This window comes from Lycium ferocissimum, chromosome 9, assembly GCF_029784015.1.
Source record: "Lycium ferocissimum isolate CSIRO_LF1 chromosome 9, AGI_CSIRO_Lferr_CH_V1, whole genome shotgun sequence".
In the NCBI taxonomy this organism is placed as follows: domain Eukaryota; kingdom Viridiplantae; phylum Streptophyta; class Magnoliopsida; order Solanales; family Solanaceae; genus Lycium; species Lycium ferocissimum.
This window is the reverse complement of record NC_081350.1, coordinates 66263163-66281146: the sequence shown is the minus strand read 5'-3', so window position 1 is coordinate 66281146 and position 17984 is coordinate 66263163. Positions and strand designations below refer to the sequence as shown.

General features: G+C 39.4%; 1 protein-coding gene across 1 annotated transcript; it reads left to right on the top strand.

Moving 5' to 3' along the window:
* Positions 1-397: 397 nt before the first annotated feature.
* LOC132029447 (polygalacturonase-like) lies at positions 398-4050 on the top strand. Its single transcript, XM_059418713.1, has 4 exons — positions 398-841; positions 1957-2246; positions 2861-3086; positions 3662-4050. The coding sequence occupies exons 1-4, from the start codon at positions 404-406 to the stop codon at positions 3887-3889; spliced, it is 1182 nt and encodes a 393-aa protein (XP_059274696.1). The 5' UTR covers positions 398-403; the 3' UTR covers positions 3890-4050.
* Positions 4051-17984: the final 13934 nt, after the last annotated feature.

Genomic DNA, 17984 nt, shown 5'->3' with positions numbered 1-17984 from the left:
ACATGTGACTTGTTGATGTTGTACTCAACTGCTGCATTTCTTGCGTTCTTCATGGATCTTATAAATTGAAAGAATTCTTATTAAATATTTAAATCCCATGATCCTGCTTCTTCTTTTTTCCCTTTTTTGTCGTATATTTAATATTCATTCTTTCGTGCAAAATAATAAATATCTGCACATGTACAGCCCAAGAGAATTCATTCGTCGTACATGTCCGTAATACGTGACGTAGGTTTAGCATTCAAGTCACTTAGAACATGTGCATCCGAACTAAGCGAAAACCACATTATCTATTGTCATGTTGGACAAAAAAATTGTCATATGGACACCATTTGGATAACTATAAATAGAGACATGCACAATCTTCATTTTAATTGTAACGACTTCTAAACAACCATTCAACATGGCCAAATTCAAAACCATGAAATATACTAGTGTTTCATGGTTACTCTTCTTTGGTTTAATAATACCATCTTGTTTAGCCTACAATGTGGTTAATTTTGGGGCTAAGGGAGATGGAAAAACAGATTCAACCTTGGCTTTTCTTGGTGCTTGGTCAGCTGCTTGCACCTCGACTAGTCCATCGAATGTTTACATTCCACAAGGAACGTTTTTGGTAAGGACGTTAAGTTTTAATGGTCCTTGCCGTGCAAGAATTGAGTTCCGAATTGATGGTATGCTCATTGCTCCGGTTGATTATAATGCAATTGGCAAGTCTGAGTTCTGGATTATGTTTTATAAGGTAAGTGAGCTTATAGTGTATGGAGGAACCATTGATGCCAAAGGAGATGGTTATTGGTCTTGTCGAAAGGGTGGAGGTTCTTGCCCACAAGGAGCTAGGGTACGTAAACCATGCTTATTTAGTTTTGTACTCCATCCGTCCCAATTTATATGCGACACATTTGGAATTTTGAAGGTCAACCAAGTTTTTCTTTATTATATGAAATTTAAATATTTTAAGTTGTTAATTGTTGTGATTTATACTCCCTCTGTCCTAAAAAGATTGCCCTCCTTTCCTTTTTAGTCTGTCCCAAAAAGATTGTCCCCTTTCTATATTTAGAAACAATTTAACTTTATGAGATGATTTACAGGCACATAAATATCTAAGACTTGTTTTGGACCACACATTTTAAAAGTTTTCCTTTATTTCTTAAACTTTGTTCTAAGTCAAAAGAGGACAATCTTATTGGGACGGAGGGAGTAGTATTTTTTATGTAGTTTCCAAGTATATAAATTTTATTTCAAAAAAACTTAAAGCTTCTATGTTCGAATTCATGGTCAAAGTTTAGAAGTTTGAATCTCGTAATTCCAATTGTGCCGCATAAATTGGGACAGAGTGAGCATATAATATGCTCTCTTTATTCCAATTTACATGCTCCCTCTATTCCAATTTACGTGACACTTTTCATTTTTTCGAGATTCAAATTATTTAAACTTTGACCAACATTTTATAATGTGTTTTTTTCATCATATTGACATGAGAAAAATTGCAAATTATAGTACTTTTCATATAGTTTTAGAATAGGTAAATTTTAATTTTAAAATATTAAGTTGATCTAATCAAATTTAGCTTCGAAGATTAGTCAAATTGACTATCGAGAAGCGAAATGTGACATAAAAATTGGGACGAATGAAGTATGTTACTTTTAAGCTGTACAAGGAATCTTAGCTAGTGTTTCTACAGTTTTCAGTACTTCTTCCATACTAAAGATGTCGTCGTTTTGGCTCATTTTATATCTTTAAATGTCCAATTCTTTCGAAATGTTAGTTGCATATCTTGATTTTTGGACTCCATTTTATCACAACACAATAAATATTCAACTTTTACCATAATAACAAGTACCTGATCAGAGGGCAAATATAATGTCATGACAAAGGGAGTACCATTATTTTCTACTAAAATAGGAAATAATTGTTTAGGGATTAATGACTAACTATGATATGTTTAAATTGCAGTCAATACAATTTATGTGGTGTAACAATGTACTGTTAAGGGGCTTAAAATCACTCTACAGTCAAAGAGTACATGTGGGGATTGGTTACAGCAGCAATGTGAGAATTGAATATGTGGCAATAATAGCCCCAAGTGGAAGCCCAAACACTGATGGAATTCATGTGCAAAACTCAAGGGGGGTTACTATTTATGGTAGCAACATTAAGACTGGAGACGACTGCGTTTCTATTGGGTCTGGCTCCATGAACTTGTGGATTGAAAAAGTTGCATGTGGCCCTGGACATGGCATCAGGTAATTAATACTCCTTCCGTTCTAATTTATGTGATATTTTTCGTTTTTTCGAGAGTCAAACGAGTTTTTTTTTTTTTTTTACATATGCCTTTCAAATATTTTAAATTACTAATTATGGTGACTTAGTAGTATTTTTTATTGAGTTTCCAAATATGTAAATTTTATTTTGAAAAATATAAAGATTCTATGTTCAAACACTACACGACCAAAATTAAGAAGTTTGAATCTCGAAAAGCGAAAAGGGTCAGATTCCGTGCATCCCAATTTATGTGACACTTTTTCCTTTTTAGCCAGCCCAAAAAAGAATGACGTCTTTCTATTTAGTAATAATTTATCTTTGAATTATATATTTTACCCTTAATGAGATAATTTATTGTCACACAATTATCTATGACTTATTTTAGGTTACAAGTTTCAAAAGTCTTCCTTATTTTCTTAAATTTAGTGCCCAATCAAGCACCGTCACAAAAAGTGGAACGGAGGAAGTAATTCTGCATTCAATCTTTTCATGTCTAGGAGTTATGTAGGTCGAATTTAGGTCTCTTAATCCTAATAAAAGTATCTCAATCATTACATTTATATTACTTTCTTGAATTGTGATCTCTTCCGTGCAGCATTGGAAGTTTGGGACAAGTCAACAATGAACCTGGAGTTGCGAATGTGACAGTAGTAAATTCGGTTTTCACAAAGACGCAAAATGGTGTTAGGATAAAGTCTTGGGCAAGACCAAGTGATGGCTTTGCCAAAAATCTCAACTTCAGAAACCTTGTTATGAGGAATGTTGGATACCCTATCATCATTGACCAAAATTATTGTCCTGATAATAGTTGCCCTCGTCAGGTAAATAAGGATTCTCATTCACTTATAAGAAGGCAAAAGATCTCATTTTCTCTCTCTCCTTTTTTTTTTTTTTTTTTACAAGAGCCGTGTTCTGTTTTGTTATATTTACATGAGAAAGTTCTTTATATTTAATCTAGCTTGATTAGACCTAGAGGTGGCCAAACTAGCTCATAAAATCATGACACGTTCAATCCGTTTAGGCTTGAGCAGGTTAATGATCCACTTATTTTATTAACTCATTTTGACCCGCTTAATTCAGTCCTTTAAAATATTGGGCTAATATGTAGCCTAGATTGGACCATGAGAAACTCTGTCTAGATATTTTTAAAATGACGTTTTTTTTTATTTGTTATGTTATATATATGAAAAAGTTTTATTAGGTACTCAAACAAATTATAAGAAAACAAACAAAAAATTTAAAACTTAATAAGAATTGGACGAGTTAGGTTATGACCTGGGTTTAGTTCATTTGAGCCCAAGTAACTTTTATTAATATAGCCCGTTTTGACATACCCAAATTCAATCAAACCCAACCATTTGACACATCCTAATTAAACTCATTGATACTAATGCAGAGTTCAGGAGTGAAGGTGAGTGAAGTAACATTCAAGAATGTGCAAGGTACATCATCTACGCAAGCAGCCATAAAATTTGATTGCAGTCCTTCAAATCCATGCAGTGGAATCAAATTGCAAGATATAAAGCTCACTTTCAATGATCGTTTGAGAAGGCCAGCCTTTGCCTACTGTGCAAATGCAAGGGGAAGCCACGGAGGCACAGTCATTCCTAAAAGTTGCTTCTGATGAAACTGAAAAAAGCCCTCTACAGATCAAAATTTATTCTTCATTGTATATATTTCCCAAAAAGTCATTTCTCCTTATATTTTCTTTTATTTTACTCATTTGTCAGTGAAAAGACAAAATTGTTTAGTGGGTTTAAATTAATAAGAGAAGGTTAGTGCCGATTTATTTTTTAAAAAGAATAACTATACAATTATATAAAAATATTTATAGAAGCTTAGCAGAATTATTTGATTAACATATAATGATAGCTAAGGAGTTACACATCATAATAGATTACTCTCTATTGAAAGAACGGAAAAGGCTCAAAATGCCATCGAACTATCGGAAATGGCTCATTTATGCCACTCGTCAATAGTTTGGCCCATTTATGTCATCGAACTATCGGAAATGGCTCATTTATGCCATCACCCATTACCAAAATGACTCATCCATGTCATTTTTCATTATCGCCAGTTTTACAATACCAGATATGACATGTGGCCTCCAATTAGATTATGGTTGTGGGTGGGTAGGGTGTATGGGTCGAATTTTTTATTGCTTTGGGGTTTAAAATTGGGCTGGTTTAATTAAATGACGTAGACCTCTAATTAGAGGCCACATGTCATATATGGTATTATAAAACTGGCGTTAATGAAAAATAGCATGGATGAGTCATTTTGATAACGGGCGATGGCATAAATGAGCCAAACTATTGATGAGTGACATAAATGAGTCATTTCCGATAGTTCGATGGCATAAATGAGCTAAACTATTGATGAGTGACATAAATGAGTCATTTCCGATAGTTCGATGGCGTATTTGAGCCTTTTCCGTTGAAAGAATGCAGTTGGACGAGATTATAAGCAAATCATTAATAACCAAAATTTATTTTTCATGTGTATATATTTCCCAAAAAAGTCTTTCTCCTAACATATCACTTTAGGTAAATTAATTACCCGTTGTAGCAATTTTTATTTTTTTTTCACATACTTTAGCCACTTTTTCTTAGTTTGGTGCCACTGTTGGATATCTATGTTTGAATTTTATGTTTTTGCTTTTGTTTATTATTAATAAATATCCCATGAAATTTCTTAGGGGTTGCTAAAAAAAACGTTTAAAATGTGTATAAACGTTTTTATACATTATTATACACTTTTATACGGTGTAGAAATGTGTATAAACACCTCTTATACATTATGTATAAACCCCTTTTATGTATAAACACCTCACGACAGTTTGAATGAATGGCCCTCACGGCAGTTTTTTATGAATGTCCCTCACAACCATTTGAATGAATGGCCCTCATGACGGTTTGATATGAATGAGCCTCACGGCAATTTGCATGCATGGCCCTCACAACAGTTTTGTATGGATGGCCTTCGCGGCAGTTTTGTATGAATGGCCCTCACGGCAGTTTGAATGAATGGCCCGCACGACAGTTTTGTGTGAATGGCCCTCACAACAGTTTGAATGAATGGCCCTCGCGGCAAATGCAAATGACAGATATGGCCTTTTTGGCTAAATCGTCTTTCTTTTGTCCTTTATATTGATCGTGGTCCTTTAGGCCTGATGTTTGCCCTTGTGGCATTTTGGTCATTTTGTAGCCCTTGTGGCCAGATATTTGCCTTTATGGCATTTTCATCCTTTGGTAGCCCTCCCGGCTAGATATTTTCCCTTGTGGCGTTCTTGGTCATTTTGTAGCCTTTGTGGCTAAATATTTGCCCTTATGGCATTTTCGTCCTTTGGTAGCCCTCTCGGCTGGATATTTGCCCTTGTGGCATTTTGTTTTTTATAACCTTTTCTTGGCTGTGGCTCCGATCTTTTTCGATGAATTTGTCTTTTACCTGTTGGAAACAAGACAAAGTTAGCAAAAATGGTTGTCCTAGTGACGACACTGGAGACCTGCATCAGAAAAATGTCAATTTCCTATAAAGTTGATCCATGTTGTTGTCTTCGGTTGCGTCTTGGCCTCACCAGCTTTATTTGCTTTCTTGGGTCCGATCCTCTTGGACTCGATAATGAAAGATGAATTTATCTTATCATAAAAATCATTTTCATAAATCGTTGATCATAATTTGTTTCAGATTTTACTTGTGAAAAGATATATTTTTTGAAAACTGTTTTAGTTGATTGTCATGACATGTGTATCTGAATGAGGACCCTTCCACCCTCTGTTACGTCGGACGGCTGAAGCTTCAATTCCTTCGTGTGGAATTTTTGATACCCTCTCAAAAATTCTGGCCCGGTTTAAACCTTGCTCCGGTGAACTCTCGCGTCAAATCTTAATGTAGGAAATTTTGAGGCCCTCTCAAAATTTTTGCCACAGTTTAGGGTGTTGAGTTGGTTAACTCTTAATTTGATTTGGCTTCTGCCCCAGTTTGAGGCTTTAGATCGGCTGACTCCTGGGCCGGGCTTGTTGAAGGAATTTTTGAGGTCTCCTTAAAAATTCTACCCCAGTTAGGTATGTGGGGTAAGTTCTTTTGCCGATTCCAAACTCTCTTCGAAATCTCATCTGTGGCTTCCTAGGGGTTTCTTGGGTTTTTCGTTTGGTACGACCTAGCTCATCTGGTCGAACGTAGTTCGAAATAAAATAGTTGAGTTTTGGTTTTTAATAATAATGCGAACGAGTCCCAAATGGACTGCCTGCGTATCCCACTGTGGGGAAGTCAGGTCATTGTGTAGTTCATATTACAAGGAAATCATTTTGTTTTTTCTATCTATTACAAAATGATTACAAGCAAAGAAATAGCTATTACAAGTAAATAACTAACTAATACAACTGAAAAGCGTGTCTTCACGCGTAGTACCTCTTGATTACATCTGAGTTGATTGCCTTGGGCCACTCTTGGCCATCCATTTCTGCTAGTATCATTGCTCCTCCGAAGAGTACCTTGCGGATCACGCATGGACCTTGCCAGTTGGGAGCGAATTTTCCTTTATACTCGTCTTGATGTAGGAACACTATCTTGAGTATCATTTGCCCTATTTGAAAAAGTCGAACTCTTACTCGCTTGGTGAAAGCGTGTGCCATTCTTTGTCAGTACAAATGACTGTGACATATGGTTACCATTTTTTTTTCATCGATCAGAGCCAGTTGCTCATATCGGTTTCGGACCCACTCTGCATTGTCCAGCTCTGCTCCTTGAATGATTCTTAACTATGGTATTTTGACTTCAGTAGGTATGACTGCTTCAATACCATAGACAAGCAAGTACGGAGTTTCCCTTGTTGAAGTTCGGGCTGTTGTCCAGTACCCTAGCAAAGCATAAGGCAATTGTTCGTGCCAGCATTTGTAGCTGTCTGTCATCTTCCTTAATATCCTCTTAATATTCTTGTTGGTTGCTTCTACAGCTCCATTCATTTATGGCCGGTGGGCCGTTGAATTCCGATGGGTGATTCGGAACTGTTCACAGATGTCCTTCATCATGTGACTGTTCAGGTTTGCTCCATTGTCCGTTATGATGGACTCAGGTATGCCGAAACAACATATGATGTTGTTTCGCACAAAGTCGGCTACCACCTTCTTTGTCAGCGACTTGTGCGATGTGGCTTCCACCCATTTGGTGAAGTAATCTATGGAAACCAAAATGAATCGATGTCCATTTGAGGCGGCAGGATCGATGTGCCCAATGACATCCATGCCCCAGACAACGAACGGCTAGGGTGAGCTCATAACATTTAGTTTTCTTGGCGGGACTCTGATTAGATCTCTGTGGATTTGGCACTGATGGCACCTTTGCAGGAATTCGCAGCAGTCACCTTCCATTGTCATCCAGTAGTAACATGCTCGAAGGATTTTCTTGGCTAGAACGAAACCATTCATGTGAGGCCAACAAGTTCTAGCATGTATTTCTTCCAACAGTTTCGTGGCTTTGGTGGCATCCACACATCGGAGCAAACCTAAGTCCGGTGTTCGCTTGTAGAGAATTTTCTTGCTAAGAAAGAAGCCATTGGCCATTCTTCGAATAGTCTTTCTTTGATTGCTTGTGGTATCTTCGAGATACTTTCCTTTTTCCAGGTATGTCTTGATGTCAGCGTACCACAACTTGTCGTCAGGTTCTACTTCCACATGGGAATAGTAGGCATGTTCATCCTTCAGACTTATTTCCAGTGGGTCAATGTGACTGCTTTTGGAGTGCTGCATCATTGATGCTATGGTGGCCAAAGCATCGGTGAACTTTTTTTTAGCTCTCGACGTGTGCTTGAATTCAATCTTTTTGAACTTCTTGCATAACCTTTGTGCGAGGCTTACATAAGGTAAGATCTTGGCATTCTTCATGGCCCATTCGCCTTGTACTTGATGGATTAATAAATCTGAATTGCCTTTGATCAATAACTTATGGATGTCCATATCCAACGCCATTCTAAGGCTTAAAATACAGGCTTCGTATTCCTCCATATTGTTGGTGCATCAAAACTTGAGTTTTGCGGCCATCGGGTAATGTTGCCTGGTTTCTGATATCAGGACCGCTCTGATTCCTGAACCTTTATAATTAATCGCGCCATCAAAGAATAATATCCACCCTGAATATAGCTCAGCTATGTCTTCTTCGATTGTCAATACTTCTTCATCTGGGAATTAAGTTCGAAGTGGCTCCAAATCTCCATCCACTGGACTTTCAGCCAGTAAGCGGCCAATGGTTGTCCTTTGACGTCCTTTTATGCTATGTATATGATGTCAAATTCGCTCAATAGCATCTGCCATTTTGCCAATTTCCCTATAGGCATAGGCTGACGAAAGATGTAGTTCAGGGGATCCATCTTGGATATGAGGTGAGTTGTGTATAATGATAGGTAATTTCTCAGCTTCTGAGCTACCTATGTTAAAGCACAACATGTCTTTTCCACCAGCATGTACCTTGCTTCGCAGGTAGTGAATTTCTTGCTCAGGTAGTAAATTGCACGCTCCTTTTTGCCTGTCTCGTCGTGTTATCCTAACACACATCCAAAAGCATTTTCTAATACTGACAGGTATAGCAAGAGTGGACTCCCAAGTCTAGGAGGTACCAAAACTGGCGGATTGGACAAGTATTTCTTGATGGTGTCGAAAGCTTTTCGATACTCCTCAGTCTATTTTGTGGGCGCGTCTATTTTTAGCAATTACAGTATGGGTTCCACAATGATGGTGGACTGGGCTATGAATCGCCAATGTAATTCAACCTTCCCAGGAAATTCATAACCTCTTTCTTAGTCTTTGGAGGTGGTAGTTCCAGAATGGTTTTGATCTTTGATGGGTCTAGTTCTATGCCCCTTTGGCTGACTATGAATCCCAACAATTTTTTGCCAGGTACTCCAAATGCATATTTTGCCGGGTTCAATTTCAGATTGAATTTTCAGAGTCTGTCAAAGAACTTTCGCAGATGCGTAGTGTGCTCTAAGCTTTCTCTTGATTTGATGATGACATCATCCACGTATACTTCAATTTTCTTGTGGATTATGTCATGAAAGATGGTGGTCATAGCCCTCATGTAAGTAGTGCCGACATTCTTGAGACCAAACTGCATTACTCTGTAGTGATACACCTCCCATGGAGTGATGAAGGATGTCTTTTTCGAGTCCTCTTCGCTTATCAGAATCTGATGATATCCTGGGAAACAATCCATGAATGATTGTAACTCGTGCTTTGTGCAGTTATCAATGAGTATGTGGATGTTTGGGAGCGAGAAATTATCCTTGGGACTAGCCCGATTGAGATCTCGGTAGTCCATGCACATTCTGATATTCCCATCCTTCTTCGGTACCGGTACTATGTTGGCTCACCACGTAGGGTATGAGGTTACTTCCACTACTCCAGACTTAATCTGTTTTTCTACCTCATCTTTGATGCGGATGCTAAGACCTGGCTTAAATTGCCTGGTTTTCTATTTGACTGGTGTGAAACCCACATGATGGGTAGTCTATGGGCCACTATGCTGGTGCTTAATCCCGGCATGTCAGCATACGACCATGCAAAAATGTCCACGTATTCTCTTAGCAGATTTATCAGCTTCTCCTTCTGAGGTGCTTCCAGATATGCACTTATCGTAGTCTCCTTGATATTTTCCTCATCTCCTAGGTTGATTGCTTTTGTTTCATCCAAGTTCGCCTTTTGCTCGTTTTCAAATTGCTCTACTTCCTTTACGAGACCCTCAGGTAGCATCGTTTCCTCATCGTACTCCTCGTACTCTTCCTCTCCTACATCACTTGACTGACTCCTTTCGCAACATGTCATGACATTTAGAGTTGTTTTTTTATATTTTTATTACTGAAAAGTCAAAGAAAAGTAAGATTAGCGTGAAACATATACGCAAGTTAAAGTAAAAGAGGAGTTATTTTCCCTAATTTGAGGCTTTCATTAATTCAATTGTAAAGAAAAGTACAGATTGTGGTCCTGACTCAGATCAATCGCCGATTCATTTCCATTTTTTAAAACATCATGAGGTAATAAAAAATGCAAATGGTGAGTAATCGGGCCTCGACCGATTCTCACCAATTTTAAAGCATAAATTCATCATTTCTCTACCAAAGAGCCAAGAGCGGGGTAGAGGTCCAGTTGGATAGTTGCTCGCCCGGATCAGTATCGCGGATTGTGGGCGCCTCATTGTATTCCTCCAACACCACCAGGTAGTGTTCTTCTTGAATTAGCATCCCTGACCTTTCTTCAAAGACTTCCATCATCCGGCAAGGACATTTTTACTGGAAATGACTGGTACAGATTGGGAATTGGCTTGCACAGCTTTGCAGAGCCCTTCTTCTTTCTAGCATCTTCTAAGACTTTGTCATCATTTGGGACGTATCCCAACCCGAAATGATAATTTTTTTGAGGGATGGGGATTAGCTCTGTGATCCATGTAAATCCCTTCCCAGATATCGTCCGGGTTCAAATCCATTTTGGAGAATAGTTGCAGCAATCATTTTGTAAACCGCAGGCGTGAGAATCTCTGCGGAATCTTCCTTATGGGAAGCCCCCACCAGTTCCACCACGTGGAAATCTGTTTCCTTGTGGACCGCTTCGATGACCAAAGACCGAGTTGTTTGGGTAATTATGACTACTACCCTCCCCGTGAATTACAACTTCGTGGCCTTCCCACATAAATTTTACCGCCTGATGAAGTGATGACGGCACAACTCCTGCCATGTGGATCCATGGCCTCCCTAGTAGCAAATTGTAATTGGTGGCTATCTTCATGAGCTGGAATTCAGTAACGAATTATGCGGGCCCCATTTGGACGCGAAGGTCAACCTCCCCCATGGGGTCACACTGAGTCCCATCGAATGCCTTAATGTTTGTGCGACTTTGTCAAACTTTCCTGAGATCGTAGACCAACTGGCTGAGAGTGGATTCGGGACAAATGTTAAGACCTGCTCTGTTATCGATCAAAACTCGGGTCACTACCTTGTTTCGGCACATGACAGTGATATGCAATTCTTTGTCATACGTCGTTCCCTCTTTAGGAAATTCTTTGCTGGTGAAAGCAATCTGGTACTCTTCCATGACATTGGCGACCATCTCGGCCAAGTCTTCGCTGCTTGTCCCTGCGGGGACATGTGTTTCTTCTAACACCCTCATCAAAATTAGTCGATGTTGGGGTGAGGTTAGCAATAATGTTATGCTTAGCAAATATCTGTGTTAGCAATAATGCTAACACAGATATTTGGGCTGGGGTTTTCTTCAAATGCTCCATAATGGAGTATTCTTTCGGCTGCATCCGACGCCAGAAGTCTTCGGCCTCGCCCTCAGTAAGGGGCCCCTTTTGGTTTCCTTCTCTCCTAAGGGCCCCTTGGGCTAAATCCTTGAGAGTGTAGCTATCACGACCCAGCTACGGGTCATGACGGGTATCCGGGGCTAACCACCGAACACCGCTCATTCTGTTACTCATCTACGCTTATTCATAATATATACTCATAATCATAGAAAACTATTAACATTGGAAACATATTCAATTTTATAAACATAAGCCCTTCGGCTATCAAAATAATATATATATATATATATATATATATATATATATATATATATATATATATATATATACATGCATATACATGAAAGACTGTGAGACCATACTACCCACACTGCGTATCTACGAGCCTCTACTAGAGTACTAGACATATAGACGGGACAGGACCCCGTCGTGCCCAAAATGTAAATATATACATATGTACCAAAAGAATAATCAATAGCACCTCCGAAAAATGGAGTGCTCTCAAATCCGCTACTAGCTCCTATGGATCTGCACCGTCTCCCTGCCTACCTGTGGGCATGAACACAACGTCCAAAGAAAACGGACGTCAGTACAAACATTGTACTGAGTATGTAAGGCAGGAATGAAAGGAATATAATAGGAAAATCATAAGGCGTAGATGGAGACATAACCTTTGTATAGATTCATTTTATACATATATCATACGTAGTATAACATAGGGATCATCATAGCATATACATCATCATACCATACATGCATCATCATTTCAATCATACATCATCATATCGTTAACCCGCGTCCGGGTAACCATCGTATGCAGCCCACTAGTGGTGTCATGCCCGGCCCTCTAGGCTCGGTGTAAACATAGCAGCCCGCCTTAGCGGTGACATGCCCGACCATCTAGGCACGGTGTAATCATATCCAGCCCGTCGTAGCGGTGACATGCCCGGCCAATTAGGCGCGGTGGAATCACATCGTTATACATATCATACACTTGTCATTATTAATCATCTCGTAGCATACCATGGCCCTATCTTAATTTAATATCATTATACACTTATCATCACGACATACATTAGAACTTGAAAGCAATTATAGCTGTGTCGGGGTGACGTAGGGTCGTGGACCCCCGATTATGTTATGGAGCATTCTGCCTCACCTTGAAGGAACAAGCATAAGGTGAGTGTATACAATGATCAACATCACTTGATTATAAGTAGCATCGTATCATGGCTATAGCTTTAGACTTAACTTATCATCATCATTATCATACTCATAACGTCTCTCTTATCTCATATGACTATTTATGAACATAGGCTCTTAGTCTTTCGGAATATAGGAATTTCATGAAGAAGGAAGAAAATCATGCATAGGATTCATGCCTTAGGAAGAAGGGTTGAGCCTTACATACCTTTGTCGTTTAACTATTCTATCGCTTGCTCGTTTTCCTTTAATGCACTCATTTACACCTTCAAGGAATTTGTATCGACATTAACTTCGCAATTATAAAAATGGGCTTACTAAAGCTAAAGAAAATTGGGCAGCATTTCCTTTGTTTATACTACTTTCGCCATATTCCATATCAACTGCCAACATTCATAATATCAATCACAATATCATAACAACAATCGTCATTCATTTACATTATTCGCATTTCACAATTTCACTCCAATTTCCCATAATCATGACCAAAGTCCATTATCGCGTTCTTTCACATCCAATTATTATTCCATGTCCTAAATGTCATTTATAACGTATTTACAATCACAACATATCCATTCTCATGATTCATTCCAACTACTATTCTATAATGACACTATTCACCCATTTATGACCCATTTTGTATACTCTTCTACAATTCAAGTGTTTCATCTTATTAATACTTCAAACAACATGGAAAGATCATGAAACTCACCTTAGATGATGAAGGAATAAACCTTGAATGATAGTACACTTCTTGCACCAAAACCCTATTTCACCTTTCTTGGGATTCCTTGGTTTGGATGACTTTAATGAGGTTTCCTTCACTTGATTCACTCCAATTCTTGTTATTGATCTTTGATTTCCTTGATTTTCTTGTGGATGAAATGTGTGGAAGGTTCTAGAGGTCTTGAGAGGTTGAAAAGAAGTGTGGAAATGAAATAAATGGAATGGGAGCATCATTATATAATTGAACTAAGTTCAACCCGTCGGGAGTTCCACAGACTGTTCCACGGTCCGTGGAACACAATGCCGTCCATGGAACTGGTCGTGGTTCATGACCATCCAGTCACCATCTCTGCTGGCAGTTCCACAGACCCATCCACGGTTCGTGGATCATGGTGCTGTCCGTGGAACATGGTCGTGGAACTCACAGTTCCACCGGAGTTGTTCCCGTCGTTTTGTTTGATCTCCAATCATTATGGAACCTTCTTAACACTTGTTTATCCCTTCATTAGCAATCTAAGGTACATTATAACTCTTCTCCAAAACATCATTAAAACATTATTAACTTGATGCTCGTAATTTGCTCGACACACGACTTATAACTCGCCTTCCTTAACAACTTTCTTTCCTTAACTCGAATGTCTTTGGAAATCTTAATTAGGGCCATCAAATACTATTTCTTACTTATCCAAACCTTGTATACATTGTTCACTTCGCTAGTCCATTCACTGTACACTAATGGAAAATTTTTCGAGGTGTAACAGTAGCACCTCCCAGACCGTGTCATCCCATGGATGGCTGCCACTTGCATAACAAACTTTTTTCTAGGCGCCATTATCACACCTTTGGACACCTGTGCCACAACTGGCGTGGGGATTAATGCTTTAAACTGTGGACGTTCCTGTATTGTCAGCGACACCACTGTATGTTCAAGTGCTTGAACTGGGTCTCGAATCACGAGCTTGCCTGCGACCCAATCTTCTTCTCTCTCTATTATGTGAATTATGTTGTTGCCGTTATCTGGTAAGGGATTGGTAGTCACATTTGGTGCTGCCGTCTGAAGAATGATCTTCTTTTTGTCAATCAAATCATGTATTTTGTGCTTCAGATTGATGCAATCTTCAGTACTGTGTTCGTTTCCCCCAGAATGATAGGCACATATTTAATCTTCTCGAAAAAAATCTATTTTCGGGGTTAATGACCTTTGGTGGGACCGTTTGAATCATTCCTGCAGCATTTAATTTCTTGAACAGATCAATTTGGGTCTCTAGCAATGGGTAAATATACAAGCAGGCTTCTTTTCAAAATTAGGACATGGTAAATTGTAGGCTTTTAGTGGTGGTTGATTTTGGTAATTTGTAAGTGGGCTGTTTTGTGGGGCTCGGTAAGCTGGTGCAGGAGTTTGGTAATTTGGCTATGGAGCTTGATAGTTCAGTGGCGGTGATTGGAAGGTAGTTTGTGGAGCTGGATAATTTTGTGGTGGTGATTGGAAATTGGGTTGGGCATAAAAGACAGGCACTGGATTGTATCGTGCGGGTAGATAGGCATTTGGGGGTGGCGAATGGTAGACTTCAATGGGAGATTGGAATTCTTCCTTTCTTTTGGGCTTTAGGCTAGGGGTTTGGGAAATATTTGCCACGTTCTCTTTCTTCTTCCTAGCTTGTCCCGTAGTACTTTGTCCAATGACTTTGCTGACCATGCTTATAATCCTCCTCCATTTGAGGCCATCTTCTATGGCTTATCCCATTTTTACCAGTTCGGATAAAGGCCTTCCCGCCATTAATAACATTCGATCATAGAAATTCGTTTCTGGGACCGGATAAAAACGACGACTAGTTCCCCCTCGATCATTGGCAGTTGTACCCGAGTGGCTTTGGCTCTCTACCTACTTGCATATTCACGATTGTTCTCGGTGGATTTTTGTTTTACCTTTTCCATGTAATACCGGTCTGGTACTGTTTCCACATTGAAATGAAATCTTTCCATCAAGGACTCCGCCATGTCTTCCCAGGAGGCCCGTTGACACATATCTTGTGCGGTGAACCATTCGAAAGCTTCTCCGGTTAAGCTTCGGCTGAAAAGCTTCATGATCAGCGCTGGGTTGTTTCTCACTCCAACGAGTTGGTCGCAATAGGCTCGTAGATAGGCCTTGGGGTTGCCTGCCCCATTGAACATTTCAAATTTAGGCACTTTAAAGCCCTCGGGTAGATCCAAGCCTGGATGAAGACAAAGATCATCATAGCTCAACCCTTTTGCTTTTCGGGGTTTCTTGTTGATTGTGCAAGCATTTTCGCTACCTTGCACTTAATTTCTTTGTCGCGCCTATCGTGCTCGGCTCTCCAGGCCTTTTCCATCTTTTCATAGTGATCAAATTCTTGATGATCCGGGGAAAACACACTTGGCATAACAGGGGTATGTCAAGAAACGACTGGGTGTGTGGGATGATTTTTGGCTGTGGGGGTAGTCTTTGCTATTGGTAAAGAGACGATGCTTTGACGCACAGTAGCGTGGGTGTGAGTGGGCTGGGGTGCTTAGTATGATGGAACTGAGTAGACGGTTCCAAGAATTGGATAGCGTTGAGTAGTGGTGGGGTGTGGTAAGATGAGCTTGGGTTAGCAGGGTGCGGTATTGTTCCAGCGGGGTGAGTGGGAAAATGGTCGGGTAATGGTGAGCTTAGAGATGGAAAGGTGGTGGAGGCCTCCTTGCCTCAGTAGGTGTTTCTTTGGAAGCACTGGCCATTTATTCTTTCGTGACCTTCTCTTGAAGGTCTGCAACTTTCTCAATCAACATTCTGATGACATCCTCAGAGTGTGGGGATTCTTGCAGGTTTGATGGGGGTGACTCCTTGACGACGAGCTCATTCCGGTTTTGTTCATTTTATGAAGTACCAATCATTTTTGTTTTGCCGTTGTCTTGTTGGGAAAGGGATGCTATTGTAGCTTTGGATCTGGTGAAGTATGCCAGTGTGGAACGGACACAGATCAACCTTTTTCTATAAGAAAAGAACAACTCAAAGGCAAATGACGTTAGTACGTTAGACAATACAAAATAATGCAAGATATCGCACATATTTGGCATGTAAGCATGTAGCACATAAAAATCATATATTTGATTCAAATGTTTGATTGATCCTGTCTACCGAGGTTTCGGGTATTTTGGCTCTTTAAGTCATTTTGGATCTTGGTTTGATAGTCTATGGTCGACTTGCTTGGCCAGTCTTCTTGACGCCTGCTTGCGCTTAAATAGCTATGGGAAAATATATATTCATATAATATAGGGACCGAGTCTTACGTAGACTGCCTACGTATCCCTCTGCGGGAAATCAGGCCCCTCCATAGTTCGGTTTTGTTATATCCCGTATTTCGAACAACGGGACAGAATGAGTAAATTATGACAAGTTAGGGAAAGACCATTCCGGGACATGAAGTCGGGACTTCCAACCACGATTTTGTTCTAAAAGCATAAGTGATGAATGACTTTCTTGGCATGGGAATTATTAAGTAAACATTTGGGGCCAAAAATGAAATAAGAAAAATTTGTAAATCATTGGAATAAAAGGGCCAAAGTGGCCGGTTATACTACTTGTGGGCCATAGCCACATAAAATATTTTCTTTGGCTACTTAAGAAGATGACTAAGTCATCCTTCTCCTCATTTTATTTTCTAGAAAAATCAAGAAATAAGGAGAAGGCAAGAGAAGCTAGCTCACGGCCATGGGAGTGAAAAATTAAGGTCAAGAAATTTCCATCAAAAAAATTGGTTCTTCTATCAAAACAACTAAGTCAAGGGCGCTTGTTAACGTGGAGGTGTTATTCGGATCAATAAGCTATTCGTTTCCCTTGTTCATCACCTTAGTGGACGTGTGAAGTGAAGAAGAAAAGGTAAGAACTAATCCTCTTTCTTGTGTTGTGAATGATGTAGACGTGTTGTAGTATGCAAACAAGCATGAAATTTATGGAGATGTAGATGTTGGAGTTGAACCGTGGCCGTGAGCCATGCATGGCTTGTGGCCGTGTGTTGCCTATGTGTTGTGGGATTAGTAGATTGAATTATATGTAGTGTATTTCCTTGTTGTTGTAGTGTATAGAATGAGTGTGAATTACATGTGTATGTGTGTGTACAAGGCTGGCCGAATGTGTGCCATACTTGAGCCGAGAATGAGCAAATGTTACTTAAGACTCTAGTTGTTGTCGTTGTGAGTTTTGTATCGTTAATGAACCTTTAAATGATCCACGTTGGTGTTGTGGAGAATGCGGGCTGTTTTGGGAGCCATTAGGCTTGTAATATAAAGTTTGTACTTAAGAGAATGGCATTGCTAATGCATGAATTGTTAGTGTAATTTATGAATTTGGAAGAAAGGAAGGCAAGTCATGTTGCTCTCGGGTTTGAGTTGGATTTCGGGTAAGTTGGTAAAATGTTTGGATTGTTTGCAATATTGTATGAATTGCTTAAAGTGTTCTTGTTCGTTGTATGAATGGGCTCGGATTAGTAATTGAACGTATAAAC